At 41.4% G+C, this 24,728-nt stretch overlaps 6 protein-coding genes across 10 annotated transcripts; 2 read left to right on the forward strand and 4 right to left on the reverse strand.

The window, feature by feature from the left end:
* Nucleotides 1-2,326: 2,326 nt before the first annotated feature.
* On the reverse strand, nt 2,327-4,747 carry LOC116205729 (pentatricopeptide repeat-containing protein At2g20710, mitochondrial-like). The gene is made up of 2 exons (XM_031538375.1): nt 4,388-4,747; nt 2,327-3,809 (listed from the first exon to the last, which is right to left on the reverse strand). The coding sequence occupies exons 1-2, from the start codon at nt 4,655-4,657 to the stop codon at nt 2,583-2,585; spliced, it is 1,497 nt and encodes a 498-aa protein (XP_031394235.1). The 5' UTR covers nt 4,658-4,747; the 3' UTR covers nt 2,327-2,582.
* A 4,598-nt stretch (nt 4,748-9,345) lies between these two features.
* On the reverse strand, nt 9,346-9,903 carry LOC116204372 (pentatricopeptide repeat-containing protein At2g20710, mitochondrial-like). Its single transcript, XM_031536453.1, has one exon. It carries the CDS (start codon nt 9,901-9,903, stop codon nt 9,346-9,348), a length of 558 nt encoding a protein of 185 aa, XP_031392313.1.
* Nucleotides 9,904-12,436: 2,533 nt separating this feature from the next.
* Nucleotides 12,437-15,699, reverse strand: LOC116204020. 2 transcript variants are annotated; one of them, XM_031536039.1, is made up of 5 exons: nt 15,416-15,699; nt 13,978-15,250; nt 13,605-13,874; nt 13,147-13,266; nt 12,437-13,066 (listed from the first exon to the last, which is right to left on the reverse strand). In XM_031536039.1, the coding sequence occupies exons 2-5, from the start codon at nt 15,073-15,075 to the stop codon at nt 12,980-12,982; spliced, it is 1,575 nt and encodes a 524-aa protein (XP_031391899.1). In that variant the 5' UTR covers nt 15,076-15,250; nt 15,416-15,699; the 3' UTR covers nt 12,437-12,979. The 2 variants fall into 2 exon arrangements, with proteins under 2 accessions (XP_031391899.1, XP_031391898.1); XM_031536038.1 differs by having other exon boundaries at nt 13,978-15,699.
* A 2,184-nt stretch (nt 15,700-17,883) lies between these two features.
* Nucleotides 17,884-20,536, reverse strand: LOC116204495. Of its 3 annotated transcripts, XM_031536613.1 has the most exons (5): nt 20,318-20,536; nt 20,071-20,235; nt 19,499-19,717; nt 18,595-18,799; nt 17,884-18,350 (listed from the first exon to the last, which is right to left on the reverse strand). In XM_031536613.1, the coding sequence occupies exons 1-5, from the start codon at nt 20,495-20,497 to the stop codon at nt 18,319-18,321; spliced, it is 801 nt and encodes a 266-aa protein (XP_031392473.1). In that variant the 5' UTR covers nt 20,498-20,536; the 3' UTR covers nt 17,884-18,318. The 3 variants fall into 3 exon arrangements, with proteins under 3 accessions (XP_031392473.1, XP_031392472.1, XP_031392474.1); XM_031536612.1 differs by having other exon boundaries at nt 17,884-18,799; XM_031536614.1 differs by lacking the exon at nt 20,071-20,235 and having other exon boundaries at nt 17,884-18,799.
* Nucleotides 20,537-20,633: 97 nt separating this feature from the next.
* On the forward strand, nt 20,634-22,044 carry LOC116204498 (putative [ribosomal protein S18]-alanine N-acetyltransferase). Of its 2 annotated transcripts, XR_004156361.1 has the most exons (3): nt 20,634-20,913; nt 21,054-21,348; nt 22,033-22,044. XR_004156361.1 is itself a non-coding variant. In XM_031536616.1 (2 exons), the coding sequence occupies exons 1-2, from the start codon at nt 20,670-20,672 to the stop codon at nt 21,284-21,286; spliced, it is 477 nt and encodes a 158-aa protein (XP_031392476.1). In that variant the 5' UTR covers nt 20,634-20,669; the 3' UTR covers nt 21,287-21,659. The 2 variants fall into 2 exon arrangements, 1 of the variants encoding a protein (XP_031392476.1); XM_031536616.1 differs by lacking the exon at nt 22,033-22,044 and having other exon boundaries at nt 21,054-21,659.
* On the forward strand, nt 22,037-24,457 carry LOC116204497 (tetraspanin-19). Its single transcript, XM_031536615.1, has 6 exons — nt 22,037-22,415; nt 23,245-23,344; nt 23,437-23,517; nt 23,626-23,730; nt 23,822-23,974; nt 24,102-24,457. Exons 1-6 carry the CDS (start codon nt 22,249-22,251, stop codon nt 24,111-24,113), a joined length of 618 nt encoding a protein of 205 aa, XP_031392475.1. The 5' UTR covers nt 22,037-22,248; the 3' UTR covers nt 24,114-24,457.
* Nucleotides 24,458-24,728: the final 271 nt, after the last annotated feature.

Here is a 24,728-nt window from a genome sequence, read left to right on the forward strand (position 1 = left end):
TGGTTGGGTGAGTGAATCTTCTTCCTCAAATTTCAAAGGTGGATGTCCTAATCAAAGAGCCATCGCCATTGTTTGATGGGGAGGGCCCCCAAATGTCGCATGCGATGTTTTTTTTTTTTTTTCCCAAAGAGGTTAAAAACCCATAAAAAAACACAAATTTTTCATATTTTAATAATTCTAGTACAAATTTTTTTTTAACTTAAAAATGTACAAACTTTTGATTTGATAATAATTCTAACACGGCATCCAATTTTCCGTTTAATTTGAACGGAAATTACCGAGTTGTAAGTCGAGTGGGATATATCATATTTTTAATAATAAAATTACTGCAGAAAATAAATAAAAAGAAAAAGGAAAAAAAACAAATTTTCGATTCCAATTCAATCGAGGCCCCCGTTTGCTTTTTTTTCTTTTTTAATTTCTTTTTCTGACTTTATAAAATAAGTTTATTATTAAAAAAATATTCGTACTAAAGTTATTAAAATATAAAATGTTTGCGCTCTTTTTTTTTTTAATTATTATTAACCCTAACTCCAAGGCCTATCCGTTCTAATTCCTATTATCTTTTATTAATTAATAATGGGAGAAAATTAAAAATTCATAGGAGACCCTCATGATTGGCCGTGGTTAGTGGCGGGCCGGTGGTAGAGGTCGTGGCAACCACCGTCCGAACCTTCCAAAAAGTTAGCAAAATAAAATGAAATCACAATACTAATAACTTTATTAATTATTTGATCATGCGATTGAGGTTCCTACATCTCGAGGGGCCGTTGATTTCACCCGAAAGTCTCGCACAAATATCGGTTCGACACCGGTCGATTGTACAATGTTATTTTAGGCAGATGTCACGAGGTAAATTAATGATACCTTCAGATTTATATATATATATATATATATGTATTATAGAAATAAACTAAAAAAAATACATTTGAAAAATCATATGTATAATATTTAACTTATCCATGATTAAATTTTGCATTGAGATTTTGGACATTCGAAAGATGCTTCGGAAAGCAGCCAAAGAGAGGTTGCTTTATTTTATGAGATGCCCCGAAAATCATGCGATGAAATTCAATTCATCCGACTTTCTCACATGTTATATTATAAGATAATAGCCCATGGTTTTGGGGGGAAATTACAAGTGTGCCAAGGGAAGGGCACCTGCTTTGTCACGGGGGTTTCGTGCAAAACATGCACTCAATCAGATGACTCGAAATAGATTCATCCATTGATATTGGGGGGCTATTCTTAAGGATTCAACAAATGTGTTATGGCGAATTCACGGGGGATTACACTTGCTGTCCGGCGCGACTGGTTTTTCTCGGGAAAAATATGGTGACCTATTTGATGTCTTTGCAATTGTTTCTGGCGAAGTCGAATCGACGTGGAGCAGCCAGTGCAATCCGAATTGAGGCAGGTCTAGTTAAGCCAAGTCCTACAAATTGCCCAGGCTGGGTGATCTGTGGATAGGACCTTGCCATCAAACTCGCCAGCTGGAGAGGGTGCGATGGCAACCTATTAATTGATTCAGTAAAAATTATTTGATAAATCAAATAATTTAGCACTTATTTGATTAAATGCTTATAATTTCAGCACTTAAAATTGAGTACAAACGAACATAACCTTATTTAATTATTAAGCATTTTCTTGCCCGACTCATTAGTTAAGTAAAATTTATTTTGGTGTTATCAAACAAGCTAAACTCAATTAAATGCTGAATGATTAAGTTCAACACTTAATTTGAGTTATCAAGCACACCCTTAGTCGTCGTGTATTTCATATTGATCCAACGGTCTCCAGAGGGTAAAGGACAATCTGATTAAGGAATCTTAGAATTTTCGTCCAAAACAATGTCGGAGATGACAAGGCTAAAATCGAGACAAATCCTCGAGGTCAATTTGCGTAATTAAAGCTGGCACTGCCTGGATAAATACCAGCCAGATCAGTGGCTAAGATCTTAGCTGGGGCCAGGGAAAGATTTATGTCCTTTCTAATGGTTTTCATTTCAAGAAGCAGCAGAAGCCATCCCAAGAGCCACCCACCCTTGCTGTCTACCTCACATGAACGCTATGAACCTGTCATTCTCAGTTTACTTCGGGATCTTCGCAGGCCCGGTCTTGATATCGTAGGGTCCTTGGCTCATGTTACTCGAGCTCGTGCCGTGGAAAAAAAACCACCAGCTATTCCTTTTTCTGTACAAGAAATTAAAGTCCGCGAAACAATGGCCTTGCCATTCGTTTCTTGCATCAGCAGATTCCATCTCTTTCCATGTGCTCTCCAGTTTGTACAAAGAAATACAACATCACATTATAAAATCGTGTTTTCACGTAACCATACGTAGTCGAGACAAATAGAATGCATCACAGTAGTACAAGATAGTAGCCTCAAACTCGATGGATAGTTGGATACTCCCCATTTGTTTCGTTTGTCTTTGAGCATCATAATTTTACAGCTTAACGGGAAGGAATTAATTCTTAACATATGCTCCATTCCCAACTACAAAAATAAAGTCCAAAGCTCTGGAAATAAGTATGGTACTCAACGTCAGAGCAAATCTGCAGTTTGAAGAGTTTTCAGTCGCTCTACTCATCCTTGGAAACCAATTCGGATGATAATGATCTGGATTGACGCTGAGCATCTTCTAATTGATTTATCGCACTCGAGCTCCCATCTTTATCATTATTGACATAATCGAGCAATACGCCACACACGATTTCCGGTAAGATGCCTCTTTCCCGGAGGGAAAGGAGGAGCTCCTGAGCTGTCTCTGCCTCTCCCTTCTCTTTCAAGTAGTCAAGGCAAGAAGCTAAGGTGAACTTATTCGGCCGCCACCCGGGTTTACTTACCGATATCGCTTTCTTTAATGCTTCCACAGCTTTCAGTATCTCTTTCTTTAGCTCGTATCCTGAAGCTAGTGCATCCCACAAACTCGCATCTGGCTCCTCCCCGATCTCAACAAGTCTGTTCATATATGCCTCGGCCTTATCGTAAAAGCCCTTCTTGCAATAAGTACTGATCAGAAACCTCGGGATCCTGACGTCATAGTAAATCTTCCCGTATTCCCACTCCTCCATTATTTTTTCAGCACCAGTAACATCATCCAATCTTACTAGCGAGGTTATCATGGCCAAGTAAGTGGTGTTATCGAACTTACCGTTTTGCTTATACATATTCCATAGCTGGTACAGGTCATCTTTACTCCCAATTTGGCCATACATAGTTAGAAGGATCTCGAAGGTTCTCTTCCAATTCTTGGAACTAGTGAGGTTCTCAGCTTTCTTCATCATTGGCAATGCTTTGTCCAGTTGGCCAGATTTCAAGTACCCATTAGCTGCAACGACATAGGAATTCCAGTCCATTTTAATATAGGGGTCAGCTTCCATTTTCGATAGAAGTTTCTCCATGCCCTCAAGATCAGATGCCAAAGCATAAGCATTCAACCTTGTGTTATATGTGTAGTTGTCCCATTCGTGGCCCCTTTCTTTCATTTCTTGCATCAGCACGTCCATTTTCTCGTACTGTTTAGTCTGTGCATAGAGGTTTAACATGACATTATAAGAAAGTACCCTTACATACCCCAGCACCCTCATCTTCTGCAAGGTAGCCTCTGCTTTTTCCATGGATTTCTCAAGTGCATAGCAAGAGAGAAGAGCACCGTAAATTCTGAAATCTCTGGATTTTTCCGGGATTTGCTCAAAGAACTCCTCTGCTTCTTCCAGACTGCGAACTTTTGCAATCAAATCCAGCCGAACTGCAATCTCTGAATTCGTTAGCTTGTAGTCCGCTTGTTCAATCATCCACTCCAATAACTAATGAAAACAGGAGCGGGGGGAAAAAAAATCCGACAGTGTGAGTGCTAAGCATAGTCCATGAAAACTCAGAAATAACTCTGAAGATGGTCAGACAAGTCTAGGGAAGGAAAGAATAGCAGCACAATGAGCATGATGACAGATTACGAGATTCTCTCTTCCCGATAGTAAACCAAATGTAATACTTAATTTATGAACTTGAGGAGAAACGAGTTTCTTCCTCTGTCAGTACGCAGATTTCAAGCATTCATATCATCCCATCATGTACCAGAAATGCGCGAACACACACAGTTCTCAACCCCAAGAGTCCATTCAAAGGTTTTCCTTCGCCTCTTTCATTCACATTTTGCGATCACAACATTCATTGAGAAACATCTCAATCCACCCTCTGCCTCTTAGCTCGTACTCACTGATATAACTAATGCTGGCCCGAAACTAAGTGCTTGACAGCGTCTGATAATCAAAAGCGGCAACGACAATACGTCCAAGGAACAATAATACTTCAAACAATGAAGATGGTGATCCTCTAAGTGTAAGCAGAGCAATGGCATCGAGAGAGAGAGAGAGAGAGAGCGAACCTGAAGAGCGTGCTTGCCGCGTCTGAACTTCCTTAGGGTCCTCAAGCTCTGATTGAGCTCTGTGAAGTTCACCTGCTTCCCTTCCCCGACCCACTTGTTCAACACGTCCGCCATAGAAACCATAGGATCGCCCGCCCGCATGATACGACGATTCAGCGAGTCCCTCGGTGGGGATGTTGCTGCTACCCCGAACCCTGTGGAGAAGAAGACGACCCTGAAAACCCCAGGTGCCGCATTGCGGCGAGCCAGGTTCAATCGGAGGAGATTCATGTCAAACGAAATCGGAGCTTTAGCAAGTTGCAGCCATGGCGGAAATGTGGGAGCAGAGGTTTTCGAGGGTTTTAGCTCAGAGAGAAGACATCACCCAAATTATTTTCCTTTTAAATATTTTACTAATAAAGGTTTTGGACGGGTCGAACAAAATTGATGGGCTCAGCTGTGAAGCCCATGGGCTTTGTCATGGTTTCACTCCGCCCAGCTCCAAAAACCCGTCATCAGTTCGGATTGCATGCTGCAACTCGCCTGCACGAAGCCGGAAACCGCCACCAATCGCTGCCCGCCGGCCAGCCTTGCGGTGTTGAATTTGTTCCCCGGTCTGCGTTTGGAGAATCTTGCATATTTCACTTGGATAATTGCTTTTGTTTTACGAACTCTTTTAGATAAATTGTGTGGCTTCTCATGTTCTTCATTCACTAATGCATCCAGCATCCTTTGAATCGGAAAATTCCGGGGCATTCGAATGCGACTAATGAGGTTGTGGATCGAACATCAGTAACATGGAGAGTCTATGTAAGAGGTATTGTCTGCTTTGAGTTAGACATGTTTTGTCCTTTGAAAACTTGTCTCTATTAAAAACTTTGGATTATAGGCCTATTAGGGTTTTGTTTTTATAAGATGCCCCTCTAAAAATGGCGATTGATTAGTTACCTCATCCCGCCGCGCGATCATTCTCGATGGATTCGTATGACTGCATTGGTTCAAATTTTTCTATACCCTAATTAAGTAAAGCGGAAAACCGGGAGGATCCAAAGTATATATCAGAAATCAACTCGGCTCTTCGATCCGAACAAACACTAAAACATAAGACTATTATGTAAATCAAATAAAATGTATCGAGAGAAGTATTTGTGCTTGTACACATATATAATGTAGTCCTTAAAAGAATGCTGTGGTATATATACAACTAACCAACCGGCAGGGTGGCACCCAAAGAGCTTCATCAATCGACTCACACGTATAAGAGCACAACGAAATCAGCTCTCATCTTCCACGACATGGTGGTGATCCCTCACTAGTCTTCCCGGATCAAGGAAATTACCCGTTTTTATCCGATCATTATGAAAACTCAAGGGATGGTGAAGTATGAACTTAAAAAAGCATGTAAGTTTGTTCGTGTTTCCTAAAACTTTTCCTTAGAAATAATGAATGCGATAAGCAAATCAACGTTCGAAACTTGTGTCAAAAAATCTCCAGGAAGCTGTATATGTTGCGCGACAATCATGACAATATATTTCTTACTCCACAGCTAACAAACAATGGATCGCTAAAAGAAATACAGTGTGCCATGTGATATATCCGTTGCACGCAATGCATTTTCATCTTCAAGGGAAATAAGAATATAAAAAATGGACATTTGGGGCCATCCCCTCAAACAATAGCGATCGCTCTTTATTAGAACCTCCACCTCCACTTTTGAAATTGGGTAGGAAGATTCACTCACCCAATCGAAAAACCTAACCCAAACTCGACAAAGAAAAGTTCTCGTTAAGGTCTATATGGTACATCAAAAAAGAGATCAACCTACCATATCAATGATGTACTTTATCTTTTTGCTATAAAAGTTTGTCGTGTGGAATTCAATAGAAAAAACGGTGTGTCACGTGTTACATTTATTGCATATAAGATTTTTTTTATTTAATGAGACCTATCCTTGTAAAAAAATTAAAAAATTCATAGGGACACCTCATGAATGGCCGGGGTTAGTGGCGGGCCTGTTGCGGCGGCGGCTATCACCGTCCGAACCTTCCAAAAAGTGAGCAAAATAAAATGAGATCACAATATTAATAAGTTATTAATTAATAATTTAATAATATATTATAATATATTTTCGGTATTAGGAAAGTATTATATATTCTTAGGAAGATTTATTTATCATGTATGTAACATTGACGTATCGAGGAGCTCTTATTTCCGCTGCAAAGTTTTGTAAAAATATTGCTGACGCGTGTAAATTGTACAATTTTATTTTATGTGGGTTTTTTTAGTAGAAAATCGCGCTTCATTCAACCAACAAAATAAGTGCAATACATCGAGTAGCATCTGAGTCAGCACGTAGACTGCACATACTGAAGTACGAAATACCGTATAAGTCCGCCAATAAAAGTAAATTAATATCTGCTGGGGGTACAACAAAAATGAACAAAATCTCCTGCTACATCATCCCCATCTTCGCCAAGGCATTCGCACAAAAGTTGACTTCCCAGTATACATGGCTAGCTCGTAGGTCTTGAAATTCGCTAGTTAAGGTAGCGTTTGATAAATTAAATAATTAAATATTAAGAACTTAATTAGTTAAAAAAAAAAGAAGTATATGAGAAGATGAGAAGATTGATAAGGATAAGGAGATATGTTTTGAGAAGTTACAGGCACTAATAAGTGAAAATGGACTTATTACATTGAGTCAAATATTTTGACTTAACTTAATAAGTAATTTTTGACTTAATGATTAAATAGTATAGAACCTCATTTCTCATGTGTCTCTCTTTCTCCCATTTATTTTCTCTTATAACTTGTAATTAACTTTTAATCTCTTATTTGATTAAGTTCAAAAAAACACACCATAAGATTCTTTATTCAATGAGTAAGAGACCAATTATATTTTTATTAGTGCTACCGTTATCCTATGCAAGCTCAAACAGAATAAAGGCATCCACTTCAACGATATAGATCAGTGATATATTCCTATCAAATATATATATATACACACATTAATGATGTTATTATGAAACTTTTTATTGTGGCATTTAAGTTAATATAGGATAGTTAATGAGAAAAAAATTATGTGAGATTAATCATTCTTAAATTAATAGGATAATGAGAAATGGAGTACAGTGCAGTGGCTAACACCCTCACATGTTACCTTAGAGGTTCCGGATTCGATTTTCATCAGTGGGACTACCCGTGTCCCTTTATTTAGATTTCATTTCCATTTCCTTATACTAGGTCATGAGCCTCCTATTGTAACCGGAAAAAAAAAGGATAATTACTGTTATGTAATCGGTGAAAATTAAATTGAAGCAATTAATGAAGCTAGCAACATTCTCCTTAAATAATGTCAGAGTTAATATGTGATTGGTAAGTAGTAAAAAAAAACACATTTTGTAATTTATGAAAATAATTTGAAATTTATACATTACTTAACTTTCAACTAAGTAAATGTGATAAAATTAAGTAAAGTTTATAATTTTTTCCAGTAAAATATTATATATATATATATATATATATATATATATATAAGAAAATGTAAATATGGGTAATATAAGAAAGTTTTCATATAAACTTTGGATACTGACTTATCCAAGCCTAAATTTCCTTGCGCTGCTACCACCAGAGGTAGCTGATGGTGGAGGTCCTTCCTCTCCTGCAAACAATTGTTTCTAGCGAGGTCGACTTGACCCAGAGCAATAGTGCAATCCGTATCGACCCATGCCATTAACGAGTGGTTTACTTAAACCAAGGTCCAACAATCGCCTAGGCTCGGTGACATATGAGGACGGGACCTTGCTGGCGATCTCATCAGCCAGAGAGGGTGCCATGGCAGCCTTACATGATGAGTTATTCGGTGTTTCAGTAAGTTGATCGGGATGATTATTGTTGATTTTTCACCTTTTAATGTGCTTTCCACAATTAATAGAATACATCTTTGGGCCCTCCAAAGGATTTCTGATAATTCCCGAATCCCTTGAAATAGAAGCACATCATTGCGTTATACGATCATCTCCAATGGCTTTGTCATTGGTTTCTTGAATCAGCACATACCTTCATGAATAGAAGCACATCATTGCGTGTTTTGACGAACGTCACTCTTTCATCTTCTGCATAGCCAACTCCCCTTGAATCGTTGTTGTCCAGGGTGCAATTAACACCACATATGTCGAGTACTGTCAAATGTTCTAGGAATCGGTCGACATATTTATTGGATCAGTCAATAAGAGTTCTTCGCACATCCATTCCGATAGCTAATGCAAATGACAGAGGCAAAAGGATTAAAGAATGGAACAAACAAGAAGGTTCTCAGTAATTCCGGGAAGGATTGATGTTCCGTATAACGACATGTAGTCCAGCCAATTAAAACGCATCACACTGTACAAGATAGCAGCCTGAAACTCGAAGGATATTCGTTCTTTGAAATTAAGCATGGTGATTCTATAACTTAAGAAAAAGTAAGTCCTAAGATATGCACCGTTCTTGCTAGGGGCAGTTGCACAAATTCCATCCACTAGGAAAATAAAAGCGCAAAGCTCTGAAAATAAGGTACTCAACATCAGAGCAAATCTGCAGTTGGAAGAGTTGTTATTCACCCTACTCAACCAGCTTGGAATCCAACTCGGGTGATAATAATAATCTAGACCGATGCTGAGCATCTTCTAATTTATTTATCGCTCTCGAGCTCCCATCTTTATCATTATTGACATAATCGATCAATGTGTCATACACAAATCTCTGGAAAGATGCCCCTTTCTCGGAGGGACAGGAGGAGCTCCTCAGTTATCTTTGCCTCTCCCTTCTCTTTCAAGTAGTAAAGGCAAGAACCTAAGGTGAACTTATTCGGCTTCCACCCAGGTTTACTTACTGATATCGCTTCCTTTAATGCTTCCAGAGCTTTCGGCATCTCTTTCTTTAGCTCGTATCCTGAAACTAGTGTATCCCACATACTCACATCCGGCTCCTCCCCAGTCTCAACAAGTCTTTTTCACGTATGCTTCGGCCTCATCACAAGAGCCCTTCTTGCAATAAGCACCGATCAGAAACCTCGGGATCCCACCATCATAGAAAATCTTCCCGCATTCCCACTCCTCAACTATTTTCTTAGCACCAGCAATATCATCCAATCTTACTAGCGAGGTTATCATGGCTAAGTAAGTGGTGTTATCGAACTTACCCTTTTGCTTATACACATTCCACTGCTGGGACAGCTCATCTTTACTCCCAAGTTGGCCATACATAGTTAGAAGGATCTCGGAGGTTCTCTTCCAATTTTTGATATTACTGAGTTTCTCAGCTTTCTTCATCGTTGCCAATGCTTTCTCCAGTTGGCCAGATTTTAGGTACCCATTAGCTGCAACGACATAAGAATTCCAGTCCATTTTAATAGAAGGGTCAGCCTCCATCTTCCACAACAGTTTCTCCATGCCCTCTATATCAGATGCCAAAGTATAAGCATTCAACCTTGTGTTATATGTATAGTTGTCCCATTTGCAGTCTCTTTCTTTCATTTCTTGCATCAGCGCATCCATTTCTCGTATCGTTTAATATTTGCATAGAGGTTTAACATGACACTATAAGTAATCAATGGTAGCATCTGCTTGTTCCCCAGATTTCTAATGTACATAGCAAGAGACGAGCACTGTAAACTATGATATCTCTCGATTTTTCTGGGATTTTCTCAAAGAACTTCTCCGCTTCTTTCAGACTGTGAACTTTCTCAATCAAATCCAGCTGAATTGCAAAATCTGCATTCGTTAGCTTGTAGTCCATTTGTTCGACCATCCACTTCAATAACTAAAAAAGAAAAAGGAGAGGGGGAAAAACAATCAACGGTGTCAATACTAATAATAGCCCATGGAAAACTCAGAAATAACTTGGCAGCTGGTCATAACAAGTTCAGGGAAGGAAAAAATTAGCCAGAACTACGAAGACGATAAGAAACCACGAGATTCTATCCTCCTGATAGTAACTCAAATCTAATACACTTAATTCATGAACTTGAGGAGAAAAGATTTTCTCCCCCCTCAATATCGCATCCATTATCATCCCGCCATGTACCAGAAATACGTCTAAAATTCCAGAAAACTTTCGGGCACTTTCATCTCATTCAATTCAAGAACAATCACAAGGACATATACACCAGAGCTCATGGTCTCTAAGTTTCTTAATTTATCTACACCGCCTTCCCTAGACTGTATACAAAGAAAAGGAATGAAGTTGACAAAGAAAAGAAATGCATCATTATCAACCGCGAGAGTCCATTCAAAGGTTTTCCTTCATCTCTTTATTTCACATTTTCGATCTCGAGATGCTCACCGACTTATCTACGAACAACATGACTCATCGAAAAATATCTCAATCCACTTTCCGCCTCTTAAATCATGCTCACTACTATAATTCACGCTGGCCCCAAATTAGGAGCTTGACAGTATGTGATAACCGTGGCACTCGAAATGCGATTGATGAGATTGTGGATCCAAGATCAGCGATGTGGAATTCACCCAAAAAAGAAGAAGAAGATCAGTGATATGGAGAGTCTGTGTAACAGGTATTGTTCATTTTGGGTCAGTCCTATTGAAGTTGGTCCTCATAAGGCGCCTCTCGAGGTAAAAAGAGTGGCTTTTGCTCTCATGAAGAGGACAGAGTCCTTGTTTCTCAATGAATTTGCAGTGTGACCGCATCGTTTAAATTTTAGAACTCCGAATAAGAATAAAAAAAATATTACATGAAAGCATAAAATCAAGAAAATCCAAATTATATATATATGTATCAGAAATCAACTTGGTCTAAAACATACGACTATTATGTAAATCAAATAAATAAATCAAGAGAACTGTATCTGTTTCTCATCGCCTATATACACCTATATTTAATGTAGTCCTTATATAAGAATGCTTTGGGTTACTTTATATAACTAACCCCCTGCTGAGCTTCATCACTCCACTCACACATATAAAGAACACAATGAAATCAGCTCTCGTCTTCCACGGCATTGCGGCGAATCACGCACTAGCCTTCTGGGAATCAATTGATGCCAGGACTGGGGCCAGAAGGAGGCACGCGCGGACCCCTCGGGAGCATGGCTGCAAGCTTGCGTACGGTCACCTCGAACGACTCCTGCGGCGCTCCAGACCCTGACCCCTGAACCCGAGAGAGAGGGCGGGCCCGGGATTCACCGGCAAGAGACAGAAGCATCACTAGGACGACAAAGAAGAAGAAGAAGAAGAAGAATGGCATGGTTGCTCTGGCACTGCTTGCAGGGAACATCTTCTTCATCTCCTCTCTCCCCTCTGTTCTTGGTTTTTGTCTTTGGGAGACTTCTTGGTTTGGCGGACATGAAACCGCACGACCTCTGCTGCTTATAAAGAGAGTGGGCCGGCCTCCGTCAGAACTGAGATCTTCTGAAGAATATAACATTAAATATGCATTTGCATATGAATGCAACTTAATCCTATCGTTAAAGAATACATAATCTGACAGCAGGGAATGAAGTCGCCGGCAGCAAATGCCGTGGCTGTGGTCAAAACTCCCACAAAGCCGGCAGGGCGCGAGTGTGAATCCAACCCAATATGGAGATACTCCCTTCCGAAAAAAAATGAGGAAAGCCCGCAGCATGGGAAGTCCGTTAACGATAATGGAACTCCAAACCCTTGACTTCTTCAAGCGAGAAGACGTGCTAATAAGCAAGCTACTTCCCTTACTCGGGAATGCAATCCTCTTTCGTCGAATGATTGAATAGGTGTCCTTCAAATCAACACGAGAACCGAATAGTCGAACCATCCGCCACGATCAGATATTCCCATGTAGCTTCGGAATGCTCAGCATCCTTCATTTGAATTCATTCCCCAGTTTGACCAAATAAAACATGAGAATTGGCGATTTGTGCGTGCTTTCCAATTTCGCGTTGAATGTTTCTCCCATCCTGTTTTTGTCTGCTCTGCCCCCTTCATGTACGAGGTAGAAGCATACAGATAGATTCGTGTACGGCAATATATTGCCGCATTCTGCTAAACGGCCAGAGAAAAGAAGCAAAGACAACCCCCAAATGCGCACAAGACGAGATTCACAAAGAAGACGAATATATAAAAGATGACAAAATTCACAGAACAAGACATGATCCGCATCGAAAATCTTCTGGGAGGCGGGACAGCTTTGTCCTGGGCTCGGAACCATCATAGTACGAATACAAGAAATTGGATGGGCAAAGTAAGCCAAAATTTGTCCCAAACAACTCCTAGGGGGCGGGTCCGGACGACTTTGTCCCAGGCTATTAAAACTTCACTAGATAGATACAAGACATGATGTGAAAATGACCAATGCAAAAGCAACACCATGTTCCTGAAATACTCTCTATTCAATATATCATCCAGGATAGCTTCAACTATTGCCTAGAAGTCATGTATTGACAGCTATGAAATTTCGGTCGGATGAAACTTACAGTTGTACAAATGGTTTATCTTTATTGAGAAGCAATTTGAGGGGGATTCCGCCACAATCACCATACAAAGTTCTACTCTCACTGTAAGCAATCAAAGCTACGTTACCCTTCGGTTATGGATAGTTGAATCCTAGAGAACTTCCATCTCTTACTAGAAGAGTCCCAAATCACTTGCACGGCTCCAAGGAACCATTGGGACAGCCACGATCAATAGCGCCATAGAAGTTAAGCAGCTTTAGAGGCAAGACTTTTTCCTACGATCAAGAGATCGGGATGGAGAATCAGCAAATGAATGACTTTAATCTTGTAGTGAGGCCAATGCAAGCACACTCACCTGAACCTTTTCCTCTGAATTTTCTGGAAAATGGAACCCGATCGAGCAATTCTCCAGTGCCTCGGGGCTTTTTATCCATGCTTTTCGTGCATCACTTACCTTGAGCTTAAAGTTGAACATCTGAAAATGCATCGTCAAAATATAAATAAATAAATAAATATATATATATATATATATATATATATTTCAGTACTTAACAATGTAGAAGATTTGAGGTTTTTTGGGTAAGACTGTCAATGGGGAAAACCAATTTTTTGAAAAAATATCTCACAGAAAATTCCGAATCTCAGATGTCACTTTAAGAGACATGTCGATGACAACTTTTTAACATTTCTTTCACTATTTGATGTGCTGAGGAATTGATGTCCAAGGAGAAAGAACACATAACTTTCCATACATTAACTTGCTTCTTTTCTGCAGGTCAACTAAAGGTAAAAGATGAAAATTTCAAAAGGTACCTGAGAAAGAGAGACTTTGTCGCGCTCCCTACTATCTACATCAACGCTGATGCCAGTGCCTTGGCATTCAGGGCAGAACACGGAATTGAATCTTGACACTACAGTGCCCTCTTCACCATCACCATCTTTTTTCACCTTACTGATCTTACCTCCATTCTTCTTCCTAGATCTCCCTTTTGTTTGTGGAGCTGGGGGGGGACTTCTTGCTATTTCGAACTCACAGAGAAGTATCCAGTGGATAAGGCAGGAAGTGTGATAGACATGAAATGCCTGAATATCATCAAACCATGCCAAAATGTTAATCGGGAAAAAAAAAAACATGTAATTGATCAAAAGCCCTGGCACTCGAGCAGATGTTGAGAAGAAACTTCACCCCATTAGAATTACGACTGCTGCATGCTAGCCTCCCAGTCTTCAAGTTCAAGAGTGTCGCCACATCCTTTCCTGGAAGCATCTTCTGTTGGCAGATGTCGCACATTCTTTCTGCTGCTATACGCTGCTGCCGCCTTAATTCTCGTCTTATAGTCTTGCTCGAGATAATTCTAGTATGCAGAACTTGATCGTCACACCTATCCAGCAGCAATTTTGAAGATGAAACACTGGAAGCGGCAGACTCCTCCCCAGATGAGTCATACTGATGACTGAGAGACACGCTTTCATCCTCAGGGTCAGAAAAGCATTTCTTTCTTTTCTTGTTTGCTTCATCCCCGTTCTCCGAGTCCGCCACGAGGCTAGAAGTAAGCAATGACTTAACTTCATCAAAAAGCCCTCTACGGCCCAATTCATAATTGTAAGCTAAAACAATGATGGCAAAGTCATGCTTCGGGACCTCAACTGCATCATCATCAAGAGACTGCTTCCCCAACCATTCGCACCATATTCTACTAATACTACTCGATGCTTGATCTTTCTCCATAAACCTTGCAGCTATTTTTCCAACGCCAACATACCTCACCATTAAATCAGACATCTCGGCCTTTATCAGCACATTTGGTATCAAGAAATTACAGCTCTCTCCACAGTCATCCAAACCAGCGTCAGCTGCATCATGCTGATGGCTTAACTGTTGGGTCTCATCCCCATATTCAACTATGGCAAGACTTTCACTGCTCGGGAACTCCAACAGCCTAGGGCTGTCCTCTTTTGTCCCCAACAGCTTATCGTCCTCCTTGGAATTATCAAAGAACAGAATACCATCATTAAAAGGCCACGGATTTGGTTTTAACAGTGTAAGCTTAGCAGCAGCCAACCTCTCATTGTGAAGATGTCCATTCAAGTGATCAAACAGTACACCATCATTATAACAGGGGGCAAGACATAGAGTACAGAAGTAGATAAACCTCTTCTTATCCTCCCGGAGGTCGACATATGGGTGCCCTTGCGCTCTCACATTGCGAAGAACCGTTCGAGCCGCTTGTTCCCTTAAACTCAGTTTATCAGATCTAGGAAACCCTAATTCTTTCTTTTCCATCCGAATTTTCCCGCCAAAATGTCAAATTCAAAGTCAAGCTTCCCTCCAGCTTCCCAAACAAAACTAACGCTACAGTAACAACAGGGTCAGACTCGACGGCCCCCTTCACGCCATGAAAACCAGAGCACCGTACGGAACCATGCAAAACCCTAGGGGACAGCCAAATCTCATTTCACTGCAATTCGAAGCGGGAAACCACCAATGAGAAGGCCGGCGGCCAAGATGCCCCGTGAATTGTGGGAAACTCAGTGAAACCCTAGGGGCACGGCTTGAATTCTAGTGAACTGGAAGGCCCGAGAACAGAGACAGACGAAAGAGAGCAGAAAATTCAAACGAGTACCTAGACGGGAGACACTCAGAAGGGCGTGATATTACATATTCGTAAGGTCCCCGGTATCCAAACTCCGGCCGTCGGTCGGGCGCGTCGGGCATCGGCGGAGAACTCGACAGCCATGCACTGGAGGCGCGAGATTGAACCTTCCATGACCATCTCCATCAGACACAGCGCGCGAGAGAGAGGGTCCGTCTGCAGTAGGAAGAGAGAGAGAGAGAGAGAGGGAGGGAGGGGAAGTGAGGGAAGCAGATCAGGCGGGAAGACGGAAGAGAAGGAAGAAGAAGAAGGGGGAGAAAAGCTCTGTTAACCGAAACGGATTTCTAAGGATTTGTCAGAAACGGTTTAATACGGGTGGAATCCGTTGCGGGGAAGGTGAAGTGTCTGAATCTCAGCCGCTGGATATGTTGACTACAATACGTCAATCAGATGGACCGTCAAGGATGTGGTGACACAGGTAGTTCGGGTGGGGTGGGGCGCATGAGATGACGAGTAGATTCGAATATTTTGTTGCGCACCGATTCCCTCACGGTGGGGTATGGATAAGCTCGGACGTCAACGGGGAGGAGTTATTCAATGCAGGAGGTGCACGGTACCATCAGTCGCAGTCCATGCATCCGACGCTGCTGATTCTTTCATAATGTGCGCCGCCATGTAGCAGATAGCTTTCTCCCTCGCACGTTATCTTCCATGATTTTACGAACTTTTTTTGCTTAATCATCGAGAATTAAGATTTTCACGATAATTGAGTAGGTCATTGTCATTCGATTTATTAATTAAGAAGGTCATTGCTCCAGTATACCGGGCCGACCGAACTCGAATGAGACACGGGCAGCTGCAACCAGCTAGCACCGTCGCCAACGGCATAGTTCGAACCAGAACTAATTTCACGCCATGCTACGGAAGAAAATAGGCATTCGTGTCGATGAAGCAACGCGAATCGTGCAATTAGCCGGGAAGATGCACCGAGAGAACAAGAATGTATCCAGTTGCCAAATATGCATACAAGAACAAATCCAATTCCATATATATAATCAAATAAACAACAAATCACATAAATATTCATCATCCAGACCCGAAAAGAGATCAGAGAAAGCAGAAGATGGTATTCATCATATCTTTACATCTCAATACTACCAATAATTTCACCAAAAACAAAAACGACGAACGTCAATCTATGACGACGAGATCAAAAGGGGGAAGCCGGTGAAGAGCGAGGAACCGTATCGTCGTTCATCGGCGATCGATCAGCGCTTGATGTTCTTGACCTTGTTCCATCCCTTTTTGCCGTACACCCCCACGATCTTCACCCCCTTCTTGAACAGGACCTTCAGCCCCCTGGCCCGCTCCTTCACTTGCTGCTCGAACCCCGCCATCGTAACTAACCCCTCCGCCTTGCTCCTGAGCTCTTCTCGAGAAGCTTCGATGGAGTTCGTTGGAGACGGAGAGAGTACTCTTTGTCAGAGGAAGAGATCTGCTTTAGGGCTTTAGGGTTCTTTATATAGAAGGATGGGTTTTCATTGCATGATGGTGATGATATGGGAATCATGAAGACGCCATCCTTGACGAAGGAATCATCGTGGGTTCCAGCGCATTCACCTGACACGTGGCGCGCATCGGGTGGGTGGCACGTCCTCGATGCTTTGATCGCACGGCGCTGATTGCGGCAAAATAATTTAAAATGGTATATGGTCCGAGAGTGGGGGTGTGAGATGGGCTTCGACTTCGGTGGGCCCACGTGGGCCGCCCTCTTTTCGTTAAGGTCGGGGATGGATTGGAAACGAGCAACGCCTGGGCCCCACTGTGTCACTGACTTGTGGACCTCCTTCCGTAAACGGTCGAAATCTAGACCCAAACGACGGCGTTTTTGGAATGCATCAGTGCATTTCCTGTTCCATTTCAATGATTTCATCCTCGGGCTTTGGTCTCTTCTAGCGATTATGATGCGAAATTAGATATGCGAGTCGAAGAATTCTTGTCCACATAAGCAAAGCCACTAGTTTCGAGACGATCGAGGCATTGTAACGAGTCTACGATGTAGCGAATGAGTTGAGAATTGAGGTAGAGTTGAAGATTTATTTCGTAAAATCTTCCAATCTTAATGCATACATATCACAATCATTTGAGTCGAAGGGATTAATAAATTAGACTTTGTAGAGTTAAAATCGCATTATCCCTTCAATACCATCCAAAAAACTCTAAAGAAAAAACTTCCGATTAAAAACTAATAAAAGGTTCGAGTATTTATCACTTTCTACGGTATCCATGAGCTATCTGATCCATTACCTCTGAGACAGTTGATTTTCGTTATACCGTTCCATGGGATTTGGAGTTCGGAATACCGTATCTTGTGAGTACCATAAAATTTCCCTATAATAGTACTAATTGTCAGATTCTCCTGCTAAAATGAGCTCTATAAAGCCTAATGCAATACAAGCGTTTGGATATTCAATGGTAAATAAAAAAAAATAAAGAAATAACGAAAAAGAATCATGGCCAAGCATATTGGCTTGCCACTTGCTGAGATATATAGAGGAGCAAGACAAATCCTATGAACCTTCAAATGAAGAAAGAATCTTTGAATCTCTTCACATTTTCTTCATCTTTTTCTTTCTTCCATTTTTAAATTAAATAGAAAAAACAAATCAAATCTTTGACATCATGGGACAGGTCATCTAAGCTGGAATGTTCTTGCCTTGGGCCCCACTGTCCCTGCTGTAAAATTCTTTGACAATGGTTTCCACTTTCCAGTTTCCACGAGAAAATGGCACGACAAGGAGGGGGATAGAATTATTTCCCAAGGAATATGATGTGCTGCTACCTTCTCTGCCCATCACATTCATTCCTCTCCTCATCTCCATGGCACCACGAGGAAGCTTCAAGCGAGTGTGGCGGACTAAGATCTTGTCCTCCTAGACAAATATCCGCCTGCTCCGTGTGCTTTCTGGGCCCAGAAAACAGATATTGTTGTGGAGGGCAGGACGACGTTGGGAGTACCATTGTTAGGATTGTGATTGTTAAGTGTTAACATATATAAATAACAAGATGACTTCAAGATACATAAGTTATGACGAGTATCATGGCATTGTACAGGGAATGTACAAGAACGGAGGATTTCAGATCTCCGGTCCAACAGTAACAGCAGCCGAGGACACACCCGATGATGAACAATTGTAAGGAGTTCTCACCGGAGAAGTGAATGGCACTGAATATGGCGGAGCTCAGAAGAACAGCTTGGTGCCACTTCATCGTACGTGAGATCGATCTCAACAGGAAACCCCTGTAGACGAGTTCTTCCAGTAATGGGATAATGATGCAGTAGGCAAGAGAGCAGGCCGCTCTGGACAGGTTGCTGCTAAGTAGGATCTCCTTGAGGACGGAGTTGTTGACGCTCTGCAAGCATAAATAGAAGCATCTCATTTAGCATAAGCGGGCTTGAAAGGAAAAGCAAGTTCTAAGTCTTATGGAAGAAGCAAATTCAGCAGGATGGTCTTACATTCGAAGAGAAAATGAGTTCCTCCCGATCACTGTGACAGAACCCAATGGATGCTAGTATCAATTAAGTAAACTATCTGAATACAAAATTTCAGGTCCTTCTCATGCTCCCTAGTTGATACTGATTCAAACCAACCAGAAAAAATTGGATGCAGCATCGAATAAAATTATTGGAAATGGAGAAATTCAGTTAACTCAATCCTGCAATAATGGTGAAGTAGGTGCCCTGATGGCACAGTAAATATACTACGAATCGTGTTACACTCAAATCAGAAGACGTCAAAGTGACTCTGCTGAGGACGAAATGTAGTCCATTCACAACCTCCCATGCTTCATGTTTCTACTGGAATGAACTTTAGCATCATTATTATTCACTCGAAAGGCAAGCAATCAACCAACTTCAGCCAAGTATCTTACTGTAACAAGAGCACAAATCACATGAATTCCGGGGCAAATTTCACGAACTACTAGTTAGGAAGGATGTATGATAACATTTTACGTCGAATTTGCTGAAACGGTCGTTTGTTGGTTCAACAGAATTCCACTATAAAAAGGAGCAATTTCAACAGAATACTGTATGAGGTCTCTCACACCAACCTTGGGTCCCAGAAAATTGTCAGCAAGAAATGATGAGAGGAAAACCAACAGCACCAAAGAACCGAATCCCAGTGCTGACCCCAGCAATGCATTCCTGTCCGCTGATGATTCGTCAGCTTTGAAGATGCTCATCAGTCTGAACCGACGCTTAGTGGTGGACTGAAGCAAACAAACAGCAGATACAAGCTCGAACAGCTGAATCCCGAGCAAGGATGCTGCCTGCATTCGAGAACACGAAGGCCCTAGCATCATCTCCTAGCTCATCATCATTTAAAAGCTTTTCTACTACAAAATGGACGGTGGGGGCATCATGCTCACTTGTAATTGCTAAGATAACCATCAAACAAACCGAGAAGCTGTATCTCTTAGCACAAGTCTACACTTGCAACTTGTCATTGAATTAGAAATAGGGGGTCCAATTCTCATAAAAATGGACAGAACTACTGGAACCATGCTAAATGGGCACCCGATATGCCGTCCAACCTCTGAGAGAATCACAGACCTCACATATGCTATGCATATAATTGTAGGACGTGAAATTTGAATTGCAGCCACAAAAGAACTCAGTTCACCTCCGTCTGAGGATCAAGAATAGGTTGATGCAGGACATGGGCAACAATAGACAAGCCTCCGAAGCTCAGAGGAATGTGCAAACTGAACAGGTAAAACGACAGCGTGCTCCAAACAGTTCCACTGTCCCATGGAACATCTGATTCTGGTCCGAGTACCGAAAACCCCTACCCAAAAACTCAAACTTTCCATCAGGGCCTGTCGCAGAAGCTTCAATAATGTGAAAAGAATTGGCGGAAGCGATTCTACCTGAAAAGATGCTTCGTGGGTGTCTCCATTTTCGGTGCAAGAACACTTGAAAGAAGTTCTGGAGCCACAATTGGACGGAAATTTCGATAAAGAGACGAAGAAGGTTGGGGATGGAAATGGAGTAATCGCCCTTCTACGGGTGGCGGACGCTGGATAAGTAAGGGAGAGGGCAAGTATCATTCCACCGTTCTTGATCGAAAAAGATGCCTTTTTTTTTGGATAATAAAAAGCAAACCACTCTGAAGAAATGGTATGTCGGGCCTCGGCCCCTTTGCGGAGCCCATTTAGCCCTCCATTACTTTCCTTCCTCTTCGATCAACGCTAGCCTAGACAGAGGAAGAACTGCCCGTTAATGGCGGCAGGGGGCGCAGAGGAGCTCAAGAGGAGCTCTTGCGACTGGGACGGCGTAGTGGCGGAGATAGTGAAGATAGAGAAGAGACTGTTCCCGAAGCACGAATCGCTCGCGAGGACCTTCGATGAGGAGCTGAGGAAGAAGAACGCCGGGCTGCTCTACCTGAGAGTTAACGGAGAAGTCGCAGGCTACGTCATGTTCTCTTGGCCCTCCTCCCTCTCCGCCTCAATCACCAAGCTCGCAGGTACAACGTGCCCGCAACCTGTTCGATGAAAAATTCCACTTCTTTTCCCTGTCTGATCGGCCTCGCGTCAAGATCCGAACTTTAGAGTTTTTTTTTTTTTTCTCCCTTTCATTGTGTGATGTGGTGCGTCGTCATGACAGTGAAGGATAGCTATCAGAGGCAAGGCCATGGAGAAGCTCTGCTCCGGGCAGCAATACAGAAATGCAGGACGAGGAACGTCCACCGGGTGCAGCTCCATGTCGATCCATCGCGGTCTCCTGCTCTGAGCCTCTACAAGAAACTCGGGTTCGAGGTCGACAGCTTGATCGACGGCTACTATTCTTCCGATCGGGATGCATACCGAATGTTCCTGGATTTCGACGGAGATGGTTGATTGAATCATTGGAAGTTTTGCCTGCTACCAATCTTGAATATGATCATCGGAGAATTGACTAGGTGATAACCGTGCATTATGCTATACTTTGTTGATTTTCTTTTCGAGCATTTCGTTCTATTCAGCGGCATTTCGACGATAAACATTAGTTGAAGTTGTCGAATTCGACTCCAATGGCATGGAAATGGAAGGAAAGCTCTATATGGGGATGAGGATTTGATACTTAAGTTGAGGTTTGTGTTATTCATTAAAAAAAAAAAACAGAGAGAGAGTTTAGGTTTGTGTTCAATAGAGAATTGGGGAAATTCTCAAGCAGTATTTAGGAAGGGCATGTTTAATTTTAGAAAATTATTATTTATTTTCCTTTTCTATATTCGTCTCTCCAAAAAGGAAAAGGAAAATGTGTGTACAGATTTCTCCAAATATTCTGCTTCAAATTACAAAATAAGGTTAATTTATTAATTGGACTCTACATAACTATTGAGATATAATGCAGGTAAAAATTATGAAATTCTTTCTTTAGTACATAAATATAATTACAGTTGTATAATTTTAGTAAATATCAGTAATTATTGTATTTAATTATAAAAAGTAATTAGTGTTTAACATAATATAATTCTAAAAATAACGTTTATTTACTAGCTGAAATTTTCTGTAAAATAATGGTTAATTAATTCTAAAAATATAATTTTTTTCAAAGAAAGAAAATTCTAAAAATATGTCTCCTCTTAACTAAACTTTCACAGTGAGGGAAAAAAGAAAAAAAGAAAAAGCAAAACGACAGAGGACAGCCAGTTCCCCGACAACATCAACCATGTACGGCCAGATTCGAGCTCATCACCTGCGTGCTACTCGCGCGTCGAATCCCTAGAGACATTTCCATTTCTAGGGCTTGGAACCTGGACCATATTCCCAGCGTTGCATAGAGCCTGTCTGCAGGCTAGCCGTGATTGAGCTGCAAAATGGCGCGAATGGTGAGGAGCTGCATGCAGTCGATGCTGAAGCTGGTGAATTCCGTCAACGGGATGGTCGGAATTGCGATGATCCTGTACTCCGTCTGGATGCTCAAAATCTGGGAGAGGCACACGTATGATTTGCCCTTCGACGACTCGAGTCAGCCTAATCCATGGTGGGTTGTTCCAACATCTCGATTTTGATCAGAAAGGAGCAAAATTTATCCGTTATTCTTGAATTGAATGATTCCGTTAGCTGAATTTTGCTTGGTTGGTGGGAATTTATGAGGAACAGATCGGAACTGTTTTGATTTATTCGTCGAAGCAGAAGATTGGTTGATGGACATAAGTTTCCATTGTGTGGTGGGCCGTTGCGCTTTTGCCATGGAAGTTTAGCTGTAGCAGCCTTTATGGTCGCTTATAGTCATTTATCATATTTCCAGTTCCCCCCTTTACTACCAGCACCAGCAGCTTCTGTGGCAGTAAAATATTCCCTTTGATGATAGAGAAGAAAAATCTGAACGGAAAATACGTAACAGATAAAGTTATTAGATTCGCAGAATGAAACCATGGAAGCTCTCTTGGCATAACGGAGTCATTCCATTGAGCCAGTTCTGCTAAATGTTGGCATCGGTTCGTTCTTTTGACAGCTGGATTTAGTGGGATATATAGAATGAGCTGTACCAAATCAATGAAAGTAGTCAAGATTTTCTTGTGGAGGCATGCTCTTCGTCTGTTGTGTTCGTCTGCAAAAGTTCCAAGTTGGAAGTTGCCTTATGTGGGTTCAGACTTGAGATTAGCTGGACATATTATACCCCATTAGGAAGGCCTTCGATTGCACGTGGTCGAATGCCAATAAGCCTAAAGCTACAATTTTTCAATCTGATTCTTGATGGCTCCTTATCGATACCACTGTGGTTTCTGATTCTCTCTCTTCATTGAGGAATTGTTTTGCCCAATTGTTCCAATGGTTCTTTAGATAATTGATTATTTTTGCATCCGCAGGTTCATTTATACCTTTCTTGGCCTCAGCATTAGTTTGTGTGTGATTACATGCTTTGGACATATCGCTGCTGAAACTGCCAATGGCTGTTGCCTTTATTTGGTAATGTTTTCCTGTGTCTATTAGTCTATCACCTTGTTTTGCCATAATAGAACTTAGAAATGTTTAGCCCTATCGATTTTTGCTGCTTGCAGTATATGTTCCTTGTCTTTTTGCTTCTCGCTCTGGAAGGTGCTGTCACTGCTGACGTATTGCTAAATCCTCACTGGGAGCAGGTATATAGCACTAGCAGAAATTGGGTTCTACATTGACTATTTTATCTGATATATAGTACCCTGTGGATCGATGTGGCTAAATTGGTTTCAATCTAATTCTGCCATCAGGACTTTCCCAATGATCTCACTGGGAACCTAGATCAGTTAACAGAATTCGTGAGGTCGAACTTTGATATGTTTGAATGGATCGGATTGACAATTGTGTCCGTACAGGTAACTGACATGTGTAATATAACATCAGCTGATTATCTTTTCATTTTCTACTTGTCATGGATGAACCTCATTTTTTCCTTTTGCTCCAAAGGGACTATGTATCCTATTGGGACTGGTGCTCAAAGCTCTCGGACCACATCCGTACTATGACAGTGATGATGAGTTTGCTTCTGAAAGCGTTCCACTTCTGAGAGATGGTGCCGGCCAGCCATCTGATTCATGGAGTATAAGAATCAATGAGAAGGTAGTCATACTCTGCCTTCACTGGAGGTCCTCTTAACTTTTACCGGGAAACAAGAAGTTTGCTTGAACTGTTTTCCGGAAAATATACTAACAAGGGTTCCATTTTTCCTTTTCCTGGGTTTAAATAGGTTAAAAGGTGATGCGACTGAATCAGCAAGGAGGCTGAGAGTGCAGAGTAAATCTACTTCTATCAGTATCTGAAACTACGAGTTGAAGGCTGAGAAGCTTCTGTCCTTAGATGCAGGAGGAACACTCTGTTATGTATATTCAAAAGAGAAATACTGATAGTTTCTTAGGAAAATGGACGTTGTCGAATTTCATTCGTCTTTCGATGTATCTATCAGCATCATTAGCCTCCCTTTGTGGCATATGAGATTTAGCATCAGTAGAGCAATATTTTTGGGATTCTGAAGCCTGAAGTAGGGTTGGCAAAAAGGGACATAAAACTGAACGTGCCATAATGGGAAAACCAATTTTTCAGATATGATTCAGTTTCTATACCGGAGTGGACAATCCAAAGAGTTGGTGAAAACTGTTGAAGTCATTTGGAACTGCAAGTGGAAAGGTGTGTCTGCATGATTTGGAGCCTCTGCTGCTGTCGGTGAAGACGCACAGATCTCTCACATTCATTACCGTCAACGAACAATGCAAGACGAGAGAGAACTCCAACAGAAACTGGACTGCATACAGGCCTTTCTCTGTGCAGATCTTCAGTACCATGATCGACTCATGTCAAAAACTTGGGAGGAAAATGG

This window comes from Punica granatum, chromosome 4 (genome assembly GCF_007655135.1).
Source record: "Punica granatum isolate Tunisia-2019 chromosome 4, ASM765513v2, whole genome shotgun sequence".
NCBI lineage: Eukaryota > Viridiplantae > Streptophyta > Magnoliopsida > Myrtales > Lythraceae > Punica > Punica granatum.

Coding starts and splice junctions, on each gene's coding strand:
- LOC116204497 (XM_031536615.1), top strand. CDS start 22,249: ATGGCGCGAATGGTGAGGAGCTGCATGCAGTCGATGCTGAAGCTGGTG. Junction 23,345..23,436: donor ATGGCTGTTGCCTTTATTTG/GTAATGTTTTCC, acceptor TGCTGCTTGCAG/TATATGTTCCTTGTCTTTTT. Junction 23,731..23,821: donor TGACAATTGTGTCCGTACAG/GTAACTGACATG, acceptor TTTGCTCCAAAG/GGACTATGTATCCTATTGGG.
- LOC116204372 (XM_031536453.1), bottom strand. CDS start 9,903: ATGGATGCGCTGATGCAAGAAATGAAAGAAAGAGACTGCAAATGGGAC.
- LOC116204498 (XM_031536616.1), top strand. CDS start 20,670: ATGGCGGCAGGGGGCGCAGAGGAGCTCAAGAGGAGCTCTTGCGACTGG. Junction 20,914..21,053: donor CTCAATCACCAAGCTCGCAG/GTACAACGTGCC, acceptor TCGTCATGACAG/TGAAGGATAGCTATCAGAGG.
- LOC116204495 (XM_031536612.1), bottom strand. CDS start 20,497: ATGATACTTGCCCTCTCCCTTACTTATCCAGCGTCCGCCACCCGTAGA. Junction 20,236..20,317: donor CCCACGAAGCATCTTTTCAG/GTAGAATCGCTT, acceptor GTTTTTGGGTAG/GGGTTTTCGGTACTCGGACC. Junction 19,718..20,070: donor TTCTTGATCCTCAGACGGAG/GTGAACTGAGTT, acceptor TCTCGAATGCAG/GCAGCATCCTTGCTCGGGAT.
- LOC116204020 (XM_031536039.1), bottom strand. CDS start 15,075: ATGGAAAAGAAAGAATTAGGGTTTCCTAGATCTGATAAACTGAGTTTA. Junction 13,875..13,977: donor GCAGTCGTAATTCTAATGGG/GTGAAGTTTCTT, acceptor GATGATATTCAG/GCATTTCATGTCTATCACAC. Junction 13,067..13,146: donor ATTCAGAGGAAAAGGTTCAG/GTGAGTGTGCTT, acceptor TCTTGATCGTAG/GAAAAAGTCTTGCCTCTAAA.
- LOC116205729 (XM_031538375.1), bottom strand. CDS start 4,657: ATGAATCTCCTCCGATTGAACCTGGCTCGCCGCAATGCGGCACCTGGG. Junction 3,810..4,387: donor GCGGCAAGCACGCTCTTCAG/GTTCGCTCTCTC, acceptor TGTTTTCATTAG/TTATTGGAGTGGATGATTGA.